Below are 25,179 nucleotides of genomic sequence, written 5' to 3'. Positions count from 1 at the left end.
TCTAAAATCCAAACCAATCCAGGAATGGAAACAGTAATGAGGTACTCAGTGACCAGAGATGCAGGAATCATGCTTGAGTTCCTTTCCCTACTGGCTGGGACAAAATCCAGGTCCAGCCCACATCCAGTTTAGTTTAGTTTAGAGATTCAGCGCGGAAACAGGCCCTTCGGCCCACCGAGTCCGCGCTGACCAGCGATTCCCGCACATCAACACTATCTTGCACACACTAGGGACAATTTTTACATTTGTACCAAGCCAATTTACCTACACACCTGTACGTCTTTGGAATGTGGGAGGAAACCGAAGATCTCGGAGAAAACCCACGCAGGACACGGGAAGAATGTAGACTACGTACAGACAGCACCCTGTGGACGGGATCGAACCGGGGTCTCCCGCGCTGCAAGCGCTGAAAGGCAGCAACTCTACCGCTGTGCCACCGTGCGTGCCACCCTATGTTCTAGACACATATCTGCTGTGTGGATGGGTACTATTCCATTACTCAATAACATTGTGTACACTATTGGCAGGTATAGGTCCATCCATGTATAAAACTGGGATACAGTCATGGTAAAACACTGTGGTACAGGTCAGGTTACTGCAGGTCACACGCTGTGTAACATTTGATTTAGATTACAGATGTGCAAAAAATCATGGGAGGAATAGATCACAGAGTCTCTTGCCCAGAGTATGTGAATCGAGGACCAGAGGACATGGGTTCAAGGTGAAGGGGAAAAGATTTAATAGGAATCTGAGGGGTAACTTTTTCGCATCAAGGGTGGTGGGTGTATGGAACTAGCTGCCAGAGAAGGTAGTTGAGGCAGGGACTATCCCAACGTTTAATATATAAGTTAGACAGTTACATGGATAGGACAGGTTTAGTTTTTTTTTAGATTTAGAGATACAGCACAGAAACAGGCCCTTCGGCCCTCCCAGCGATCCCCGCACACTAACACTATCCCACACCCACTAGGGACAATTTTTACATTTGCCCAGCCAATTAACCTACATACCTGTACGTCTTTGGAGTGTGGGAGGAAACCGAAGATCTCGGAGAAAACCCAGGCATGTCACGGGGAGAACCTACAAACTCCGTACAGACGGCGCCTGTAGTCAGGATCGAACCTGAGTCTCCGGCGCTGCATTCGCTGTAAGGCAGCAACTCTACCGCTGCACCACCGTGTCGCCCGGTGGAGGGATATGGACCAAACGCGGGCAGGTGGGACTAGTGTAGCTGGGACATGTTGTCCGGAGTGGGCAGGTTGGGCCGAAGGGCCTGTTTCTATCCTGTATCACTCTATGACTCTAGTACAAATGGGGACAGATTTGCAACCTGTATTACACAGGGGTACTTGGCTCTTGGGAGAAGGTCTGGCACGGTGCTGGTGAGCACAGACCTGGCATTATGTGATGTGTGTTAACGTGCGCCGGGCACCATGTGACGCTGAGCACAATTATTTGGGGCGTAGACCTGACACCTTCTAACACTGGTGTGCAGATCTGGTATTGAAACGTCTGCAATTGTTTAACACTGGGGTGAGGTTGGAGTGTGTACAGACCTGGCACTCCCATGATTAGCTGTCTGGCAGGTGCAGGCATGGCTAATCCGTTTTCCAGGCATTTTAACTCTATTTTTGTACTAACATTAATCAGCTGTTAACAGTCGGAAGAAATGCGCAATGGGCTGGCACTGCACAAAACTGGGGAACACCTAGTTTCAGGCCAACACTTTACATCAGCATTTGTTCTGCATATTCATTGCCATAGAAGGCTGTGGAGGCCGTCAATGGATATTTTTTAAGGCAGAGGTAACTAGATTCTTGATTAATACGGGTGTCAAGATTTAGATTTTTTTTTTAGATTGGGAGATACAGCGCGGAAACAGGCCCTTCGGCCCACCGAGTCCGCGCCGCCCAGCAATCCCCGCACATTAACACTATCAGTCTGAAGTAGGGTCTCGACCCGAAACGTCACCCATTCCTTCTCTCCCGAGATGTTGCCTGACCTGCTGAGTTACTCCAGCATTTTGTGAATAAACCGATTTGTACCAGCATCTGCAGTTATTTTCTTATAACACTATCCTACACACACTAGGGACAATTTTTACATTTACCCAGTCAATTAACCTACATAACTATGCATCTTTGGAGTGTGGAAGGAAACCGAAGATCTCGGAGAAAACCCACGCAGGTCACGGGGAGAACGTACAAACTCCGTACAGACTGTGCCCGTAGTCAGGATCGAGCCTGAGTTTCCGGCGCTGCATTCGCTGTAAGGCAGCAACTCTACCGCTGCGCCACTGTGCCGACACTGTTGAGGGAGAAACGTCACCCATTCCTTCTCTCCCCCGAGATGCTGCCTGACCCGCTGAGTTACCCCAGCATTTTATGTCCACCTTCGATTTAAATCGGCATCTGCAGTTTTTTTTTCTATGGCTTGGTATATAAATTGTCCTTAGTGTGTGCAGGATAATGTTAATGTGCGGGCATCGCTGGTCGGCGCGGACTCGTTGGGCCGAAGGGCCTGTTTCCGCGCTGTATCTCTAAACTAAACTGAACCCAATTAGAATTACAAAGGCTGGTGATTGTACCTCCACTAGAAGCTGTCCTGGTTTGGCCAACCTCAAGCAAATCAAAGAGAGCATTTGGCTCAAGAGGTTCATGGATTCATTCAGTGAGGCACCATAGCTGGGGTGATCGAGTGCAAACATTCGGCTTCCACATCCCTGGGATGAGAAGCAAATAAATGGCAGCACAGGCCGATGTTCCACGTAAGTGAGCCACCAGCCGTGTGCTCATGTGTTGGAGGCTGGGCTCCAGCATACATTTCCCAGCCTCACACATGAAGAGTGGCAAGTTGGCCGGGGTACTGAGAGCGGATGCACCACAGCCTGGTTTGGGGACAGCTCCATCCAAGACCGCAAGAAATTGCAGCAAATTGTGGACACAGCCCAGACCATCACACAAACCAACCTCCCTTCCATTGACTCCATCTACACCTGGCATTACCAGCATGCGAATATTAGTGCCAGCAATTCAGGATTGCTTCTACAGATGCACCAGAGAAAAGTGTTTTATCAGGATGTATCACAGCTTGGTTTGGGAACAGCTCCATCCAAGACCGCAAGAAATTGCAGCGAATTGTGGACGTAGCCCAGTCCATCGCACAAACCAACCCCCCTTCTATTGACTCCATTTACACCTCACGCTGCCTCGGCAAGGCCAGCAGCATAATCAAGGACGAGTCGCACCCTGGCCACTCCCTCTTCTCCCCTCTCCCATCGGGCAAAAGGTATAGAAATGTGAAAACACACACCTCCAGATTCAGGGACACTTTCTTCCCAGCTGTTATCAGGCAACTGAATCCTCCTACCACAACCAGAGAGCAGCGCTGAACTACCATCTACCTCATCGGGGACCCTCGGACTATCTTTGATCAGACTCTTTGATTAGCCAATAATATAAAGGAGGATAGCAAAAGTTTTTTTAGGTACGTGAAGAGGAAAAAAATAGTCAAGGCAAATGTGGGTCCCTTGAAGACAGAAGCAGGGGAATTTATTATGGGGAGAAATGGCAGACGAGTTAAACCGTTACTTTGGATCTGTGTTTACTGAGGAGGATACACACAATCTCCCAAATGTTCTAGGGGCCGGAGAACCTAGGGTGATGGAGGAACTGAAGGAAATCCACATTAGGCAGGAAATGGTTTTGGGTAGACTGATGGGACTGAAGGCTGATAAATCCCCAGGGCCTGATGGTCTGCATCCCAGGGTACTTAAGGAGGTGGCTCTAGAAATAGTGGAAGCATTGGAGATCATTTTTCAATGTTCTATAGATTCAGGATCAGTTCCTGTGGATTGGAGGATAGCAAATGTTATCCCACTTTTTAAGAAAGGAGGGAGAGAGAAAACGGGTAATTATAGACCAGTTAGTCTGACATCAGTGGTGGGGAAGATGCTGGAGTCAATTATAAAAGACGAAATTGCTGAGCATTTGAATAGCAGTAACAGGATCATTCCGAGTCAGCATGGATTTACGAAGGGGAAATCATGCTTGACAAATCTACTGGAATTTTTTGAGGATGTAACAAGGAAAATTGACAGGGGAGAGTCAGTGGATGTGGTGTACCTCGACTTTCAGAAAGCCTTCGACAAGGTCCCACTAAGGAGATTAGTGGGCAAAATTAGAGCACATGGTATTGGGGTAGGGTACTGACATGGATAGAAAATTGGTTGACAGACAGAAAGCAAAGAGTGGGGATAAATGGGTCCCTTTCGGAATGGCAGGCAGTGACCAGTGGGGTACCGCAAGGTTCGGTGCTGGGACCCCAGCTATTTACGATATACATTAATGACTTAGATAAAGGGATTAAAAGTACCATTAGCAAATTTGCAGATGATACTAAGCTGGGGGGTAGTGTGAATTGTGAGGAAGATGCAATAAGGCTGCAGGGTGACTTGGACAGGTTGTGTGAGTGGGCGGATACATGGCAGATGCAGTTTAATGTAGATAAGTGTGAGGTTATTCACTTTGGAAGTAAGAATAGAAAGGCAGATTATTATCTGAATGGTGTCAAGTTAGGAAGAGGGGATGTTCAACGAGATCTGGGTGTCCTAGTGCATCAGTCACTGAAAGGAAGCATGCAGGTACAGCAGGCAGTGAAGAAAGCCAATGGAATGTTGGCCTTCGTAACAAGAGGAGTTGAGTATAGGAGCAAAGAGGTCCTTCTACAGTTGTACCGGGCCCTGGTGAGACCGCACCTGGAGTACTGTGTGCAGTTTTGGTCTCCAAATTTGAGGAAGGATATTCTTGCTATTGAGGGCGTGCAGCGTAGGTTCACTAGGGTGATTCCCGGAATGGCGGGACTGTCGTATGTTGAAAGGCTGGAGCAATTAGGCTTGTATACACTGGAATTTAGAAGGATGAGGAAGAACTTTTTCAGTCAGAGAGTGGTGAAGGTGTGGAATTCTCTGCCTCAGAAGGCAGTGGAGGCCAGTTCGTTGGATGCTTTCAAGAGATAGCTGGATAGAGCTCTTAAGGATAGCGGAGTGAGGGGGTATGGGGAGAAGGCAGGAACGGGGTACTGATTGAGAGTGATCAACCATGATCGCATTGAATGGCGGTGCTGGCTCGAAGGGCTGAATGGCCTACTCCTGCACCTATTGTCTATTGTCTATTGTCTATTGACTTTATTGGCTTTATCTTGCACTAAACGTTATTCCCTTATTATGTATCTGCACACTGCGAATGGCTCGATTGTAATCAAGTATTGTCTTTCTGTTGGCTGGTAAGCACGCAACAAAGGTATTTCATGCAACAAAAGGTACACATGACAATAAACTAAAGAGAGACACAAAAAGCTGGGACAGGCAGCATCTCTGGATAGAAGGAATGGGTGACGTTTCGGGTCGAGACCCTTCTTCAGACTTGACAACAATAAACGAAACTGAACTGAACTGAGCTACTGTGCTTGTTGAAACTTCCCTCAAGAGTATAGTTTTGTTCAGTTTAGTTTATTGGCACAGTGAAAAGCTTTTGTTACGTGCTAACCAGTCAGGGGAAAGACAATAAATGATTACCATCGAGCCGTTCACAGTTAGACAATAGACAATAGGTGCAGGAGGAGGCCATTCGGCCCTTCGAGCCAGCACCACCATTCAACATGATCAATGTCGGGAGCCACACGAAAGGCAGCGGCTGCGTCTTTGCCCGCACCGGATCGCGGGGCCTGGAATGTGCTGTCAGGGGTGGTGGTGGAGGCAGATACGATAATGGCATTTAAAAGGCTTTAGAAAGCTCATGGATGAGCAGGGAGTGGAGGGATGTGGATTATGTGTATCAAACGGGATTAGTTTTAACCCGACCTGATATTCGACACAGAGATTATGGTCTGAAAGGGCAGATCCTGTGCTGTAGTGTTCTGGGTTCTTAAACCTGGCCTGCATATGCAATGAGTGGCTGCAACAATCTATCCATTCAGCAAATCTGCAGGGAGTAGCAGCAGGGAAGCACTGTACCTTATTGTCTCCCGTAAACATGTAATTGCTGGAATCCCGCCTGGAAGTTGAAATGCAGTAAATTACTATTGTCTCAAACTGGTGGTGTTGGAATGTGTACAGGCCTGAGGGGAAGCATGTGTTACTTGGAAAAGAGGTGCCAGTACAATTGCTTTAAAATGGCATTGCTTGCTTCATGGATGCATGATTTGTCCCGCCCCCCTGACATCAGTCTGAAGAAGGGTCTCGACCCGAAACGTCGCCCATTCCTTCTCTCCCGAGGTGCTGCCTGACCTGCTGAGTTACTCCAGCATTTTGTGAATAAATACCATGATTATAAAGGAGTGACCTTGATTTAGATTTAGATTTAGAGATACAGCGCGGAAACAGGCCCTTCGGCCCACCGGGTCCGCGCCGCCCAGCGATCCCCGCACACTAACACTATCCTACACCCACTAGGGACAATTTTTACATTTGCCCAGCCAATTAACCTACAAACCTGTACGTCTTTGGAGTGTGGGAGGAAACCGAAGATCTTGGAGAAAACCCACGCAGGTCCCGGGGAGAACGTACAAACTCCGTACGGACGGCGCCCGTAGTCAGGATCGAACCTGAGTCTCCGGCGCTGCATTCGCTGTAAGGCAGCAACTCTACCGCTGCGCCACTGTGCCTCCCGTACATTGAACCCACAGTGAAACCACAGGGATTTGACCTCCATCGCAAGCAATGGCCGACCCTGAACAGGATCCGCACCCTCCATGCAAGGACAGCCCGTCACCTGCACATGTGGGGGATGACAGACAGCCCTGCTTGCGACTGCGGATATCCAGACTGGACCATCCCACACATCCCACGTGAATGACTGCTCACTGAGGCTTTTCCCTGGTGGCATCAAGGCCATCCACCCAGCGACTGATGCTGCCCTGGCCTGGATGTCTACCCTTGGCCTACAACTTTAGGCTGTGCACGCCACACGCAAGAAGAAGAAGAAGATGCATTGAAGGACAATGTACTGAATTGATGGTACAATGGGCATTAAGAAATACAGTCCTGAATGTGTTCATCGTAGATATAATGAACAAAATTGTTTTTTGAAATATGGCAAACAGAAAAAGATGTTTCCGGTCAATCACCCAACCATTTTGAGGATGGCAGAGTGGTGTAACTGGTAGAGTTGCTGTCACACAGTGCCAATAGACAATAGACAATAGGTTCAGGAATAGGCCATTCGGCCCTTCGAGCCAGCACCGCCATTCAATGTGATCATGGCTGATCATTCTCAATCAGTACCCTGTTCCTGCCTTCTCCCCATACCCCCTGACTCCGCTATCCTTAAGAGCTCTATCTAGCTCTCTCTTGAATGCATTCAGAGAATTGGCCTCCACTGCCTTCTGAGGCAGAGAATTCCACAGATTTACAACTCTCTGACTGCAGAAGTTTCCGTTCTAAATGTCCTTTCTGTGTGGAGTTTGTACGTTCTACCCGTGACTGTGTGGGTTTTCTCCGGGGGGGTGCGGTTTCCTCCCACATCCCAAAGACGCGCGGGTTTGTAGGTTAATTGGCTGCTCCTAAATGGCACTTGTGTGTCGGGAGTGGATGAGAATGTGGGACAACATGGATCCAGTGTGAACGGGTGATCGACGGTCAGTGTGGACTCAGCGAGCTAAAGAGGCCAGTTTCCACGCTGGACCTCTAAACTACATTAAACTCCAAGCCAGAATGTCAGAGATCGACAGTGCAAATGAGCAAGCAAATGAATGTAAAAGCTGAGATAGACACAAAATGCATGGCGTAACTCAGCGGGTCGGGCAGCATCTCAGGAGAGAAGGAATGGTGACGTTTCGGGTCGAGACCCTTCTTCAGAGGCATGTTCAAGAAGCTGGAGAGAGTGAAGGGAAAACACTTGTGATTTTCAAACTCCTTAACAGAAAAAAACCCACCAAGGAACCAGGAATTAATTCATCTGGCGAGAAAAGAGCCACTACTTATTTTAGTGTAGGAAAATAACTGCAGATGCTGGTACAAATCGAAGGTATCGCAAAATGCTGGAGTAACTCAGCGGGTCAGGCAGCATCTCTGGAGAGAAGGAATGGGTGACGTTTCGGGTCGAGACCTTTCTTCAGACTTATTTTAGGGTGCCCATGGTACCAACTTCAAATTAATTTTCAAACGCAATGGAAATGCTCTGTCAGATGAGATTCCCTGTATTCAGAGCCAGTCGTCAGTCCTTCCAGTCTAAGTTGCAGCGTCGTACATATAGTTTAAAAATGGTACAAAGTAACATCTGACCAGCACAGTAGACAAACAGTAAACTTTATTAAACATGCTTATATCTGCAAAATATCAGCCTACAAAGTGACACCGTGATACCCTGTGAACTGTGTGGCTGGTGCCTGCTGTTTCCTTCCAAGTCAATTTGCAGCAGTCATTAATTCCATTTCATGTTCTCTTATAGATCATCAGTGACAAGCAAAGATCAACAAATGGTGGAAAGCAAATAATGACAGAGCAGGTATGTACAGAGTTGTAATCTGCCAAAATAAAAAAAATCCTTTTTAGCTGCACAGAAAGAAAGAAATGGTAGAAAAGGGGATTAGGGGGCGAGAAAATCCCAGGAAGTATGGCTAATTGATGCCTGCTAAAACACTTTTCACAAAGAAGCCCTTGTAGTCTATGTCATTTCTGTTAAGCAGCTGAAATAATGGCGTGAGGTTAACATTACAGAGTGAATAATGAATCCACACCTTAAATGCGTTCCGTCCAATTTGTTAGCAAAATAAAATTGCTGAGGAGAAGAAAAGAACAGCTTTCAGCTTACCCACATGGCCTGTACGTGAAGACAATGTAACTCTCTTCATCTGCTCGTTCTATGAAAGTAACACACGTGTATTTTTCCCAGTGTCGCATGGCTTGTTTGAACATTGCCCGCTGGCTACCTGGAGAAGTTAGAATACTAACTGAGAAATTGCATCGTACCAGTCAAGCACTAAAGAGCAGATGCTTACATTGGTTTCAGTTTTAAAGTTATCTGAACAGCCCAAACCTCCGCTGCAAAAAGAGAAGAGCGAATTCACAGTTGACGCCAACTCCTGCAAAGGAAACTGGATTTTCATCGTGTTAACAAATTGTCATTCACTTCCGTATTGCCTTCGTGATTGAGAAAAGAAAAGGGGGTGGAGCACCTTGGCAGGCCAGGCGGCAAATATGGATGGAACGGGACCGAGAACGGTTTGGGTCAGAACACCTTCTTCACTCTCCAACAGGAGTTCTGTGAGCCCACTATCTCGCTGCTCCCCCTCTGTGATTCCTGCTAACCCTCCAATCCTCCAAAGGTACTGGAAAGGTCTGAAGGAGGGTCTCGACCCGAATCGTCACCCGTTCCTTCCCTCCAGAGATGCCGCCTGACCCAGCTGAGTTACTCCAGCATTTTGTGTCTACCTCCACAGGTGCTGCCTGGCCTGCTGAGTTCCTGCAGAAAGTCGTCATTTTGCTCAGGGTTTACAGCATTCACTATCTATCGCGTCTGCCCATAATTGCTCTTTAGAAACTTCGGAAGACACTGCTCCAGAATCATCACCTGTTAAGAGGAATTTCGGGCTAACTCATCCTTTGGCTGTGATATATCAAAATGTCCACATATTATTGTATTCTGGCACAAGTACAGGGGACATTCTCCTGTTCACTAGCAGGAGTAGGCTACATAGCTCCTTCTACCTTCACCACAGTTGTGTACGCTTTGTAACTTTGTCAGCGCCCTTTAGATGGCAACTCTTTGCATACATTGGGTATGCAAGCAAAGAATTTCACTGTTTCTTGTCACATGTGACGATAAGGTATTAATTAATTAATCAATCAATTAATTAATTGATTGAGTGAGTGATTGATTGATTAATTAATTCGTTCATTCATTCACAACACAGGCTGATTTTTTTTACCTCCCTGCACCTTTCCTGTATTAAACCTATCTTCCTCAATTCCTCACAGTGAAAGAAGATGAGACAAAAAACATGCCAATTAAAACATGGATAAATTGAAGCTTAATGGCAGAGAGCTAATGACAGAAATGAAACAATCTTGCTTTATCCGTGGATGCACATTTCATTCAATGTGCCTGGGTGTGCCCCTGGAGATGGAGCACACCCTTCATCAAGGTGCCTTCATTTCCCATTCTAGATCGTCTCTGACGGCAAAGGTAAACAGTAACTACTGGAGCCGTTAGCCATCAGTGTATCATTGTGTTTAGTGTGTCCACACAAGCCAGCCATGTAAATTTCCCATCACTGTCCTCATCCCCTGAGGTGGCCATCAACCAAAACATCATTTCTGAATGCCACAACTATTCTGCCCAAACAAATCTTCTGCATGCCCGGTGGTCCCAATGCTGCTGAGGTCCTGCATTAACACAGAGCAGACGCCTCGCCATGAGGCCACAGAGAAGCTAGGCGGTGGAGCCCGAGCCTGAGCTGGCGGGTCACCAGAGCCTCGCGGGTCGGCGGGGCTTCACTCACTGTCAGCGGGGTCTCATGGGTCAGCGTGGCCTCACTGTCAGCAGGGCCTCGTGGGTCAATGGAGCCTCACGGGTTGGCGGGGCCTCACGGGTCAATGGAGCATCACGGGTCGGCGGGGCCTCACGGGTCAATGGAGCCTCACGGGTCGGCGGGGCCTCACGGGTCAATGGAGCCTCGTGGGTCGGTGGGGCCTCACTGTCAGCGGGGCCTTGTGGGTCAATGGAGCCTCGCGGGTCAGTGTGACTTCGCGGGTCGTGGGGCCTCTCGGTCGGTGGGGCCTCTCGGTCGGTGGGGCCTCGCGGGTCGGCGGGGCCCCGCAGCCACGGAGACTGGGTCGGCAATCGTGGAGGAGGTCGATGAGAGCGCCGGCGATCGCGGATGAGCCACGTGTGAGTCGGAGGACACGTCGCTGGGAAGAAAGGACCTGGCATGGGGGGACTGCCATGCGGGAGGGGGAGGGGGGTGAGAACAAAGGAGGGCCTGGCGCGGGATACTTTGTAACTTTGTCAGTGCCCTTTATGTGGCGACTATTTGTATACCTTGGGTATCCATGCAGTGAATTTCACTGTGACTTGTCACATGTGACAATAAAGTATTCATTCATTTATTCATTCATTCATTCATTCATTCATTCATTCATTCATTCATTCATTCAGTCAGTACAGTGCAAAAACCGGCCCTTCTGCCACCATGTCTGGGTCAAGCATAATGTCAGGTTAAACTAATCTCCTCTGCCTCCATGTGATCCATATCCCTCTATTTTATGCAAATCCATGTGCCTATGTAAAACCTCTTAAATGTCACTATCTGCCTCCACCCCTAGCAGCATGTTCCAGGCACCCACCACTCTGTGTAAAAAACATCTCATTTAAATGTTGGCCCTCTCACCTTACAGCTATGCCCTCTAACCTTTGACATTTCCAGTCTGGGGAAAGAGTTCAGACCATCTATCATACCTATGCCTCTCAATATTATGCAACAAGATTACAAAAGGACCCAATTTACATCATGCTTTCCTTCAGTGGACATCTTTTGTTATTTGAAGTTGGTCAAAGAAAATGTTAAAAGTTGGCTTGTGGCCCATTGCTGATGGCCTGTGCAATGTTATCCAATTAAATGACTCAGGAAGAAATGTGGCTATTGTACTCGTTTATTTTTCAATTTGAGCTTTACAGGAGGGGAAGAAATGCCATCCCCTCCCGAAAGAAATGCCCTCACCTCCAAAACCATGTCAACTACAAATGATGGAATGGGGACTCTAGTATTTAAGAGCAAGCCTAGAAATCTGAATACTAAATAGCACAGGAACGGGTCCCTTGGTCTACAATGGTTGTCACAAGATCATAAGTGGTAGGAGTAGAATTAGGCCATTCGGCCCATCAAGTCTACTCCGCCACTCAATCATGGCTGATCTATCTCCCCCTTCTAACCCCATTCTTCTGCCTTCTCCCCATAACCTCTGACACTCGTACGGATCAAGAATTTGAAGTATAAGAAAATAACTGCAGATGCTGGTACAAATCGATTTATTCACAAAATGCTGGAGTAACTCAGCAGGTCAGGCAGCATCTCGGGAGAGAAGGAATGGGTGACGTTTCGGGTCGAGACCCTTCTTCAGACTGATGTCGGGGGTGGGACAAAGGAAGGATATAGGTGGAGACAGGAAGATAGAGGGAGATCTGGGAAGGAGGAGGGGAAGGGAGGGACAGAGGAGCTATCTGAAGTTGGAGAAGTCAACGTTCATACCACCGGGCCGCAAACTGCCCAGGCGAAATATGAGGTGCTGCTCCTCCAATTTCCGGCGGGCCTCACTATGGCACTGGAGGAGGCCCATGACAGAGAGGTCAGACTGGGAATGGGAGGGGGAGTTGAAGTGCTGGGCCACCGGGAGATCAGTGGCGTTAATGCGGACCGAGCGCAGGTGTTCAGCGAAGCGATCGCCGAGCCTGCGCTTGGTTTCGCCGATATAGAATTTGAGCTTTACGGGAATGTAAAGTAAAACAAGAATTGTGCCGAACACGATGCCAAATTAAATTGATCTCATCTGCCTGCACATGATATTGCCTCTATTCCCTGCTCTTTCATGCACCTATCCAAAAGCCTCTTAAATGCCACTATCTTGTCAGATTAACTTATCAGAGTTGGCCGATTCTATGGCATCGATCTTGAACATTTTAATGACTTTTTAAATCTATAATGGACTTTCATTCTGTTATAGCCGGCCCTGAATTATCGAGGGCAGGCATCTCATAGAATCAATGAGAGATACAGCGTGGAAACAAGTCCTTTGGCCCACCGAGTCTGTGCTGAGCATCAACCACCCATTTACACTAATCCTAGGTTTTGTATTCTGGGAAACAACACCCCTAAACGAGAGCAGGTTCCACTTCCAAAAACACGACAGACAAAAGCACTTCAATGCGGTCTAGCTATCTGCGGGGTGGCACAATGGTGCAGCAGGTAGTGCCACTGGCCTCGCGCCGCCAGGGGTCTGGGTTCAATCCCGACCTTGGGAGCTGCTTGTGTTGAGTTTGCATGTTCCCCGTGACAATGGAGGAGGCCTAGGACAGAAAGGTCAGTGTGGGAATGCCCCACGACCCGCGAAGCCGCAATGACCCGCGAGGCTCCATTGACCCACAAGGCCTTGTTGACAGTGAGGCCACATTGAACCGCGTGGCCATGCTGACCCGTGAGGCCCACCTTCCTGCGAGGCCCCACCGACCTGCAAGGTTGCTCCCGGTTGCTAAACATTTTAACTTTCCTTCCCATTCCCACACTGACCTTTCCGTCCCAGGTCTCCTCCATTGTCAGAGTGAGGCTAAGCACAAATTGGAGGAACAGGATCTCATATTTCGCTTGGGCAGCTGACAGCCCAATAGTATGAAGATGATTTCTCTAACTTCAAGAGACCCCTGCATTCCCTCTCTCTCCAACTCTCCCCCACCCAAGTCGCACCAGCTTCTCGTTCTCACCCAACAAACAGCTAACAGAGTAGGAAAAAAAACCTGCTGATGCTAGTTTAAATCGAAGGTAAACACAAAATGCTGGAGTAACTCAGCGGGTCAGGCAGCATCTCGGGAGAGAAGGAATGGGTGACGTTTCGGGTCGAGACCCTTAGTGGCCTGTTTCCTTTATCATCATTACTTTTTGCATATCTTTCATTCATTGTTCCATATCTCTCTACATCATCGTCTATTTCTCTCATTTCCCTTTCTTGTGACTTTCAGTCTGAAGAAGGGTCTCGACCCAAAACGTCACACATTCCTTCTCTCCAGAGATGCTGCCTGTCCCGCTGAGTTACTGCAGCTTTTAGTGTCTATCTTCGTAATTTTACAATGTTCCCTGTTTCTCCCATTGTGGGCTGAGCTGTACTGTTTTATCTGCCATATGGAAAAGTTGATGACTTTAGCAGAGATTGCCTAAGTGAAAGGTTTATATTGCCACCTAATTCTCACCCGAAGATTGGCTGTTAATGAGAAAGTGGAAGGGAGGGGTCCAATATTTAGGAAACATTTTAAATTCTTAGCAAAAGGACTGATGAATCCAAGATTCATCATTACCTTGCCATTTCATCATCATTGGGACTGTTTGACTGTTGTCTTTTTGATTACAATTGTGACAACTTAATACCGACTCAAGAGTGTGCTTCAAATGATACAGTTATGTTATAAAATAATTGGGTGATACACAAATTGGTAATTTGAATCCTTCTTTCTCAACGTGGGTTGATGGCAAAGTGTCACATAATCTATCCTCATAATCCACTCACTATCCCAGTCATTCGCCCTTCCTCCCTCTTACGTTAGCCAGAAGAGACCTGAGGTGGAAAGTACAGCTTTCTCCTCATTGTTATCAGACCTCTCATACACGAGGCATGAATTTCCTAATCTTCCAATCTACCTTGTTGCAGCCACTGCATTTAATTTTACTGCATTCTCTCAAACACTAGATTCTGCCCTCTGTTTATTTTCGCTTGTGCAGTACCAGATATACCCATGATAGATACAAAGTGCTGGAGTAATTCAGCGGGACAGGCAGCACCTCTGGAGAGAAGGAATGGGTGACGTTTCGGGTGGAGATCCTTCCTCAGACCCTTCTGAAGGGTCTCAACCCGAAACGTCACCCATTCCTTCTCTCCAGAGATGCTGCCTGTCCCACTGAGTTACTCCAGCACTTTGCGTCTATCTTCGGTTTAAACCAGCACCTGCAGTTCCTTCTGGCACCTGACGTACCCATGTATGGTATGAATTGTCTGGATAGCACACAAAACAAAGTTTTTCATTGTATCGCGGTAAACGTGACAGTAATTTACCAACACCGATCCTCAAGGATTACAACAACATTTACCTAATCGCAATTTAATACATGGGAAAAAAACGCCAAGAGATGGTGATTAGCATTTAAGGCAATATGTGGGTTAACATTGTGTTATGTTCGCAAGAGGCAATTAAAAAGTCCAGTTTTATTTAACATTGTACAACGCTCACCAGTGAAATTGCCTCCGATGACGTAAGGGATGACACTCCCAGGCCAAATTCTCTCAGCGCGAGATGTCGCAGCTCTGGGAACTCTGTTCTTTTCGCCCTTTCTTGATGTCTCTGGGTTGTTCTTTTCTCTGTCGGTGATATTTTGATTGCTGCCTGGAAATAATTGTTTTTAAAATTGAAAAGTTTTATTTCATGAGTTTCCTTTTTTTTTAATGAATATTATTCGTCTCCGACACTTTCAATGGAATATCAAGCACATACCGCACTTTGCCCTTTGTTGATTTACTCTTCAGATTAATGCCAAACCAGAACAAATCCTCAAGGATTGCAGCAATATTTACCTCATTTCAATTTAAAACTTGGAAAGAAGTGAGGCAGTATTTGGGAAAATGCTTTTCAGAAAAATTGAGCCTTCTGGCAAAATTGAATTTTACAGTTTTTCTGAAGGCTTGTTCAATAGTTTAGTTTAGTTTAGTTTAGAGATACAGCACGGAAACAGGCCCATCGGCCCACTGAGTCCGCACCGACCAGCGATCCCCGCACATTAACTCTATCCTACACACTAGGGACAATTTACACTTCTACCAAGTCAATTAACCCACAAACCTGTACATCTTTGGAGATTTCAGAGAAAACCCACACGGTCACCGGAAGAGCGTACAAACACCATACAGACAGCACCCGTAGTCGGGATCGAACCCGGGTCTCTCGCCCTGTAAGTGGTGTAAGGCAGCAACTCTACCGCTGTGCCACCTTGCTTCCCACTTTACCAACCAGGATCAGAAGACCAGTTTTCTGAGAGGGAGGATGCTCCAGATTTTGACCTTGAGAGTAGCGGGGAAACACTCATGAACTTGTTTTAGAGGTTTTCTACGACCAGATATTTGAATGATGATTCCTTGTGGAACGGTAACCTGAACAGATTTTATTCTCGCAGGCAGTACCAGTTAGAAGCTTCCCAGTGAAGACTTGACAAAGCAGCTTTTTGGTGCCATCTCAGATTTCTTGTCAAAACACAAAGTGCTGGAGTAATTTAGCGGGACAGGCAGCATCTCTGGAGAACATGATTAGATAAGGGTCGAGACCTGAAACGTCACCTATACATGTTCTCCAGATATGCTGTCTGACCCGCTGAGTTACTCCAGCACATTTTGCCATTTTTTAAATTAATCAACATCTGCAGTTCCTTGTATCTCATCTCTCAGATTTCTTTCCCTTGTTTTTTAAACAACTCATTTGTCACCTGATTATCAAAGAACCACTTCTGACATTTCTGGCCAATTGTTCTTTAGGAGGTACCTGTTGAAAACTCCTGAGGAATGTGATGGCCCTAATTAAGCCAATCTACTTCAAGTTTATCACTCTGTTTGTGACTGCAAAAGAAATATGGTTGACACTTTAAATTACATTCAGATTCAGCCTTCATTGTTAATAATAACCGGTTCATTCATTATAATAATAACCAGTTCAATAATAACCGGGTGGCACGGTGGCGCAGCGGTAGAGTTGCTGCCTTACAGCGAATGCAGCGCCGGAGACTCAGGTTCGATCCTGACTACGGGCGCCGTCTGTACGGAGTTTGTACGTTCTCCCCGTGACCTGCGTGGGTTTACCCTGAGATCTTCGGTTTGCTCCCACACTCCAAAGACGTACAGGTAAGTAGGTTAATTGACTGGGTAATATGTAAAAATTGTCCCTAGTGTGTGTAGGATATTGTTAATGTGCGGGGATCGCTGGGCGGCGCGGACTCGGTGGGCCGAAGGGCCTGTTTCCGCGCTGTATCTCTAAAATCTAAAAAAAAAAAATTAAATCTAAAATTATCACTTGGATCAATGACATTAATAAACCCAATATAGTGCAAAATCTCAACATAGTGCAAACGCTGAGAGTGTGTTGACACTGCTCATGGGATAGTCTGAGGCAGGATATTATGTCCCCAAAAACTCTCCATGCACAGAATCTTTGTGTGTGTCCATTTCTGTGCCTTCTGCCCCTAGTCTAAGTTCTCTGCTATGCCAAGCCCAAAATTCCCCATTGAAAAACAGTGACAATGGCTTGAGCAATGAGGCAACCAGTGAATCAGTTGCTCAGTAGTGGTTGCAATGAGCACTTCCTATTATTTCGGTACTTTCGGAAGGCTTTGGGAGACATACAATTAATCCTGAAAATGCATGATTTTCTCATGCATTTATCATTTCAAAATGCAATTATTATCTCAATGGTGTCAGGTTAGGTAAGGGGGAAGTGCAGCGAGACCTGGGTGGCCTTGTACACCAGTCACTGAAAGTTGGCGTGCAGGTACAGCAGGCAGTGAAGAAAGCTAGTGGAATGTTGGCCTTCATAACGAGGGGATTTCAGTATAGGAGTAAAGAGGTTCTTCTGCAGTTGTATAGGGCCCTGGTAAGACCACAGCTGGAGTATTGTGTACAGTTGTGGTCTCCTAATTTGAGGAAGGACATCCTTCTAATTGAGGCAGTGCAGCGTAGGTTCACGAGATTGATCCCTGGGGTGGCGGGACTGTTATATGAGGAAAGATTGAATAGACTAGGCTTGTATTCACTGGAGTTTAGAAGAATGAGAGGGGATTTTATAGAGACATATAAAATAGTAAAAGGATTGAACAAGCTAGATGCAGGAAAAATGGTCCCAATGTTGGGCGAGTACAGAACCAGGGGCCACAGTCTTAGAATAAAGGGGAGGCTATTTAAAACTGAGGTGAGAAGGAACTTTTTCACCCAGAGAGTTGTGAATTTGTGGAATTCTCTGCCACAGAGAGCAGTGGAGGACAAATCACTGGATGGATTTAAGAGAGAGTTAGATAGAGCTCTAGGGGCTAGTGGAATCAAGGAATATGGGGAGAAGGCAGTTACGGGTTATTGATTGTGGACGATCAGCCGTGATCACAATGAATGGCGGTGCTGGCTCAAAGGGACGAATGGCCTCCTCCTGCACCAACTTTCTATGTTTCTATGTTTCTATGATGTCAACAGAGTGGTGCTTGAAATGATGTTTGGTTTAGTTTAGAGGTGTAGTGCGGAAACAGGCCCTTCGGCCCATCGGGTCTGTACCGACCAGCGTCCTCGCACACTAACAATATCCTACACACAGTAGGGACAATTTTTCATTTATACAAAGCCAATTAACCTACAAACCTGGAGTTTGGGAGGAAACCGAAGATCGCGGAGAAAACCCACACGGTCACGGGGAGAACGTACAAACTCCGTACAGACAGCACCCGTAGTTGGGATCGAACCCGGGTCTCCGGCGCTGCAAATTCTGTAAGGCAGCAACTCTACTGCTGTGCCACCCCAAGGAGGAATGCTTTATATTGTTTTTTTTTTGCTGAGGTCTAATTTATGAAGGGACGTTTGAAATTTCTAGAATTCTGTGTTATTTATTTATTTGGGATATAATTTGCATAGAAATCCTCTGAAGTCTCAGAGGATAAATGGGGAATTGGTGCAATTTTGCATACATTTCTGGGAGAGTTATTGTCGGTCGCTAATAGGGACTGTAAGTTTTGGCTGCAATTTTCATGTCATAAGTGACAGGAGGAGAATTAAGCCATTCGGCCCATCAAGTCTACTCCACCATTCAATCATAGCTGATCTATCTCTCCCTCCTAATACCATTCTCCTGCCTTCTCCCCATAACCTCTGACACCCGTACTAATCAAGAATCTATCTCTGCCTTAAAAATATCCATTGACATGGTAAAGAATTCCACAGAATCACCACCCTCTGACTAAAGCTATTCCTCCTCATTTCCTTCCTAAAGGCACGTCCTTTAAATCTGAGGCTATGACCTCTAGCCCTACACTCCCCCAGTAGCCTTTCACTATTCGGTAAGTTTCAGTGAGGTTCCCCTCTATACTTCTAAACTCCAGCGAGCACAGGCCCAGTGTCATCACACGCTCATATGTTAACCCACTCATTCTTGGGATCATTCTTGTAAACCTCCTCTGGACCCTCTCCAGAGCCAGCACATCCTTCCTCAGATATGGTGTCCCAAAATTGCTCGCAATTGCAGGCGGCCTGACCAGCGCCTTATAGAGCCTCAGCATTACATCCCAAATTTTGTATTTTAGCCATGTTTAAATAAATGCTAGCATGTGCTCCGGTTTAGATTTAGATTTAGATTTAGATTTAGAGATACAGTGCGGAAACAGGCCTTTCGGCCCACCGAGTCCGCGCCGCCCAGCGATCCCCGCACATTAACACTATCCTACACACACTAGGGACCATTTTTTACATTTACCCAGTCAATTAACCTACATACCTGTACGTCTTTGGAGTGTGGGAGGAAACCGAAGATCTCGGAGAAAACCCACGCAGGTCACAGGGCGAACGTACAAACTCCGTACAGGCGGCGCCCGTAGTCAGGATCAAACCTTAGTCTCCGGCGCTGCATTCGCTGTAAGGCAGCAACTCTACCGCTGCGCCACCGTTTCTTCCCACATCCCACAGAAGTGTGGCTTTGCAGGTTAATTGGCCTCTGTAAATTGTCCCCAATGTGTAGGGAGTGGTTGCAAAAGTGGGATATCATAGAACGAGTCTGAATGGATTATTGATAGGTGGACTCGGTGTGCCAAGAGGGCCTGTTTCCATTCTATATCTTTCATTCAAAGAGAACTCCTCTCATGTGTAGGAAGCAAGTGCCAATGCTGGTTTACACTGAAGATAGACACAAAATGCTGGAGTAACTCAGCGGGACAGGCAGCATCTCCGGATAGAAGGAATGGGTGACATTTCCGGTCAAGACCCTTCTTCAGACTGAGAGTTGGGGTAGAGGGAGACACAGAGATAAGGAAGGGCAAGGCATGAAAATGCGACATCAAAAGAGATGCTCTCAAGTAAAAAGTAAAATAGATCATTGTTAGCTAGGAGAAGGTGACAACAAAGCAAACAGAGATAAAGTGTATTTATTCACAAAATGCTGGAGTAACTCAGCAGGTCAGGCAGCATCTCGGGAGAGAAGGAATCTTCTGAAGGGTCTCGACCCGAAACGTCACCCATTCCCTTCTCTCCCGAGATGCTGCCTGACCTGCTGAGTTACTCCAGCATTTTGTGAATAAATCGATTTGTACCGGCATCTGCAGTTATTTTCTTATACTGCAGAGGTAAAATGTAATGAGGGAGACAGACTGGTCGGAGAACTGGGAAGGGGGAGGGAAGGAGAGAGAGGGAAAGCAAGGGTTACGAAGTTAGAGAAGTCACTTTTCATACTGCTGGGGTGTAAACTGTCTAAGCAGTCTGAAGAAGGTCTCGACCCGAAACGTCACCCATTCCTTCTCTCCTGAGATGCTGCCTGACCTGCTGAGTTACTCCAGCATTTTGTGAATAAGCAAAATATGAGGTGTTGTTCCTCCAATTTGCGCTGGGCCTCACTCACTCTGTCCCCACGCTGACCATCCTGTCCTGGGCCTCCTCCATTGCCAGAGCGAGGCCCAGCACAAATTGGAGGACCAGCACCTTATATTTTGCTTGGGGCAACTTACACCCCAGCGGTATGGACATTGACTCCTCTCATGTTACAGGTCCCAGGTAAGAACACTTCAATGTCCCTTAGAGAGAAAATCTGCAGCCATTTCCTTCTCTCCGGCAGGTTTCCACTCCTCCGTGCACCATGAAGAGCTGATGTCCTGCACTTCTTGCTGCACGACAAAGTTGCGGCACGGTGGCGCGGCGGCAGAGTCGCTGCCTTACAACGCTCGCAGTGCCCGGAGACCCAAGTTCAATCCCGACTACGGGCGCCGTCTGTACGGAGTTTGCACATTGTCCCCGTGACCTGCGTGGATTTTCTCCGAGATCTTCAGTTTCCTCCCACACTCCAAAGACGTACAGGTTTGCCGGTAAATTGGCCTGGTAAATGTAAAAATTGTCCCTAGCGTGTGTGTGTAGGATAGTGTTAATAAGCGGGGATCACTGGTCGGAGCGGACCCAGTGAGCCGAAGGGCCTGGTTCCACGTTGTATCTCTCGACTACACTAAGCTGTGTTGAACTTCGCAGAGTGTTATCAAGGACTACATCAGTCGTGGTTCAGAGCTGCTGTTGCTGCACACTTGATTTCACTGATTTCTTGATTTTCTGAGGGGGTCAAGTTTATATTCATAAAAGACCCAACAACGTGTTAGCAAACTGAAAAAGATTAAATCCACTTTTCATGCAATATTAAAAAATGACGAATGCAATATAATTTGGCATCATGTAATATTGATAATTTAGTTGAATCATACCTGTTCCCAATCTTAGTATCTGATCTATAAGTTGATAAACTGTTCCCTTCTTTTCCGAAACGCTATGTTCTCCAGATCCACCTTTAAAAATATAAAAGGGAATGGCACTTACATTGATGTAGAACTGAGCACATTAGACCATTTTAATATTACTACAGAAAATGAGAATACGTTCAAGCTTACAATCCGTGTTCATAGGAATAAAAGGATTGTATAGAATAAATTATGTATAAAAATGAAAACTTTGTGTCAGTGCAACTCAGTTGATAACACTTTAACCTCTGGTCCGACCTATAATGGGGTTAGTCGGGAGAGATAGATCAGCCATGATTGAATGGCGGAGTAGACTTGATGGGCCGAATGGTTTAATTCTGCTCCTATCACATGAACTTATGACCATATAATATCATAGCAACACAAGAGCTTCAATGATGAACACGTCTGAGGAAGTGCTACAGGTAACATCCCTTGGAAGAGGCATTAAAGGAAATATTATTATAAAGGAAAGATTGAGGATCTTCGCCCTCCCAGCCAATGTTCCCCCTGAGTCACCGTCAACTAAAATAAATGGACAGTCCGATCATCTTGTGCTTTTTGTGAACATTGGTGTAGAATGTCAGCCACACTTGTCTACACACAAAAGAAAACATTCGTCACTTCAGCCAGTGGGAAAAGTGCTTTGGGATGTTTCAATGTGAAAATTCAAGCATTATTTTTCCACTCTCATGGCTGCAGAATCAGCTGGTGACAGAAAGATCTATATAAACTGCAGGGAGCTCCATTAATCAGTGTCAGATTCATTGCATGAGTGTCCAGGAAAAATATACAGTTAGGTTAGCAGCATGCAGCTATGATGTATTTACGGTCATAGCTGCCAGAATAAAAATAACCATTTCTTACAAAATAGAAAGCTATAAAAGAAGAAAAAAAGGCCTATCCGCGCAACTTTTTGCATCTTTCAAACAGCAACAAATAATAGATTAATTACAGTGTTGTGGGCTGGTGATATGCAGCCAATATGCCAGTCAATTTGCAAGCAATAAAATCTCGCAATTAACTGAGAGGAATGTGTGATCGTGTTGGTTTTGGGGCTGAATTTTGAGCAGGACACCAAAACATGAATGGGAAGCTTAGTGCAGGTACTTAGTCACATAGATGGTGTTGTATTAACCAACAGTCATAACATTGGGAAGGCAGTGAATAGCAATGATATATTTAGTTTAGTTTAGTTTCGAGATACAGCATGGAAACAGGCTCCTTCGGCCCACCGAGTCCATGCCGATGATCCACCAACGATCACCCGTACACTAGTTCTATCCTACACACTTAGGACAATTTACAGAAGCCAATTAATTGATGTACAAAGCTGCACACCTTTGGAATGTGGGAGGAAAGCAGGAACGGGGTACTGATTTTGGATGATCAGCCATGATCATATTGAATGGAGGTGCTGGCTCGAAGGGCCGAATGGCCTATTCCCGCACCTATTTTCTATGTTTCTTTGAAACCGGAGCACCCAGGAAAAAACCCACACCGTCACATGGAGAACATACAAACTCCATACAGACAGCACAAGTAGTCAGGATTGAATAAGTCAAGTCAAGTCAAGTCAAGTCAATTTTATTTGTATAAGCACATTTAAAAACAACCCACGTTGACCAAAGTGCTGTACATCTGTTTAGGTACTAAGGGAGAAAAAAAATGAAACATACAGTAGGACACAAACATAACAGCACATACAAAACAGTTCACAGCGCCTCCTCAATGGGCCTCAAACGCTAGGGAGTAGAAATAGGTTTTGAGCCTGGACTTAAAGGAGTCGATGGAGGGGGCAGTTCTGATGCGGAGAGGGATGCTGTTCCACAGTCTAGGAGCTGCAACCGCAAAAGCGCGGTCACCCCTGAGCTTAAGCCTAGACCGCGGGATAGTGAGTAGCCCCAAGTCGGCCAACCTGAGGGACCTGGAGTTAGAGAGGTGGGTTAGAAGATTTTTGATGTGGGGGGGGAAATGTAAGGCACTGTATGGTTGCAACTGTGCCACAGTACCGCACATATTCTCCAGTCTGCCCATGAATACATTGTAATTCTGTGCTGCAATGGGAATAACTCTCATAAACTCAGCATAAACTTTCACCTTTGGCATTTAATTGTGTGAATTGTCTTCATTATGGAACCTGTTCGATTATCATTCTTCGTTTCCAATTAGACCACATTCAACATATATCATAAATAATCTTGACATTTCTAACAACCCACTGATGTGATTGACTGAAAGTTTGAAGTAAAAGATAAATAAATTCATCAAGTAATTTTACAACTTAATATTTATTCACTACTTCCAGAATGCACTTTAGCTCTGTCCATTTTACTTGCCATTTTGTTAATTTGATTTTTCTCCCTTTCTCAAATGTAACATCACTTGATAAGATTCAACTTTCAAAAAAATTAGTTACTCCAGGTAACTCCTTAGACAACGAATGTGAACTGAAAGGGCCATTAAAGTGTTCAACTTGGGCACAATGATAGACCTAATCTTTCCATTGTCAATGACTACACATGTCAACTGCTAGTGGGTGTCTCCTGCTAAGGGTTGCTTGGTCTACTTCGGCCTGGAAAGAGAGAATGAAAATGATTAGAAACATACAAAATAGGTGCAGGATTAGGCCATTCGGCCCTTCAGCCCTTCGAGCCAGCACCGCCATTCAATATGATCATGGCAGATCATCCAAAATCAGTACCCCGTGCCTGCTTTTCCCCCCATCTCCCTTGATTCCATTAGCCCGAAGAGCCAAATCTAACTCTCTCTTGAAAACATCTGGTGAATTGGCCTCCGCTGCCTTCTGTGGCAGAGAATTCCACAGATTCACAACTCTCTGGGTGGAAAAAGGTTTTTCCCATCTCAGTCTTAAATGGCCTACCCCTTATTCTTAAACCGTGACCCCTGGTTCTGGACTCCCCCGAGATGGGGAACATTTTTCCTGCAAAGTACGTATTTGTACAGATGTCAGGGGTTATGGGGAGAAGGCAGGCGAATGGGGTTAGGAGGGAGAGATAGATCAGCCCTAATTGAATGGCGGAGTAGACTATGTGGGCCGAATGGCCTAATTCTGCTCCTATCACTTATGAACTTATGAAGATAAACAGTGCAGCAATCACATCTGAAATGGACCTTAGCTGTAGGGATGTGCATCGGTTAAAGCACAGAGGGATTAGCACGATTATTCAATGATGCATGAACACACATTTACAACAGCAAAAGATTTGAAGTCACAATGTTATTTCTAAAGAAGTTTGCTAAAAATTTGAATAGTACAGGGCAACAAGTTATATTAAATTGTAAGTGGCACTGCGGTAGATTTTCACATAAGAGCTGGCATGAGGTGAAGTATGTTGTCACCAGTGCAGACTTAAAAACTTTTTGTGTTTAGTTTAGTTTAGAGATACAACGCGGAAACAGGCCCTTCGGCCCACTGTGTCCGTGCTGACCGGAGATCCCCGCACACTAACAGATTAGGGACAATTTACAATTTTACCAAAGCCAATTAACCTACAAACCTGTACGTCTTTGGAGTGTGGGAGGAAACAGAACGCCCGAAGAAAACCCACGCAGGTCACGGGGAGAACGTACAAACTCCGTAAAGACAGCGCCCGTGGTCAGGATCAAACCCGGGTCTCTGGCGCTGTGAGGCAGCAACTCTACCGCTGTGCCACCGTGCCATTTAGTGGCTCGTTCTTTGGGTAGCTTCAGTTGGAAAGAATGCTGACCATGTGCATTGAACATACGTTACCTGTTGTGTGCCCAATTCTGCCCAAGGTGTGTCTTGATAAATCAATTGTCCTGTCAATCTGAAAGAGTTGCAAGTCTTCTTCGTCTAAGGCAATGTCTCCCCAAAATGCAGCTTAAAAACAAAAACAATATCAATTTAGATAAAGCACCAAAGCCGTAATCATCATAGAG

The 25,179-nt window shown here is 46.1% G+C and overlaps 1 protein-coding gene across 2 annotated transcripts in view; it reads right to left on the bottom strand.

Moving 5' to 3' along the window:
- tll1 (tolloid-like 1) overlaps positions 1-25,179 on the bottom strand; it is a 321,825-nt gene that overhangs the window by 166,411 nt on the left and 130,235 nt on the right. For both annotated transcript variants that reach the window (XM_078406985.1, XM_078406994.1), the window contains exons 3-6: positions 25,010-25,120; positions 21,223-21,303; positions 14,988-15,140; positions 8,811-8,928 (exon numbers count right to left, since the gene is read on the bottom strand). In XM_078406985.1, the coding sequence (XP_078263111.1) occupies positions 8,811-8,928; positions 14,988-15,140; positions 21,223-21,303; positions 25,010-25,120 (463 nt within the window). The remainder of the gene's footprint in view (positions 1-8,810; positions 8,929-14,987; positions 15,141-21,222; positions 21,304-25,009; positions 25,121-25,179) is intronic.

This window comes from Rhinoraja longicauda, chromosome 1 (genome assembly GCF_053455715.1).
Source record: "Rhinoraja longicauda isolate Sanriku21f chromosome 1, sRhiLon1.1, whole genome shotgun sequence".
Lineage (NCBI taxonomy): Eukaryota > Metazoa > Chordata > Chondrichthyes > Rajiformes > Arhynchobatidae > Rhinoraja > Rhinoraja longicauda.
Note: the sequence above shows the minus strand (reverse complement) of the source record. Positions and strands in the feature narration are given on the sequence as shown.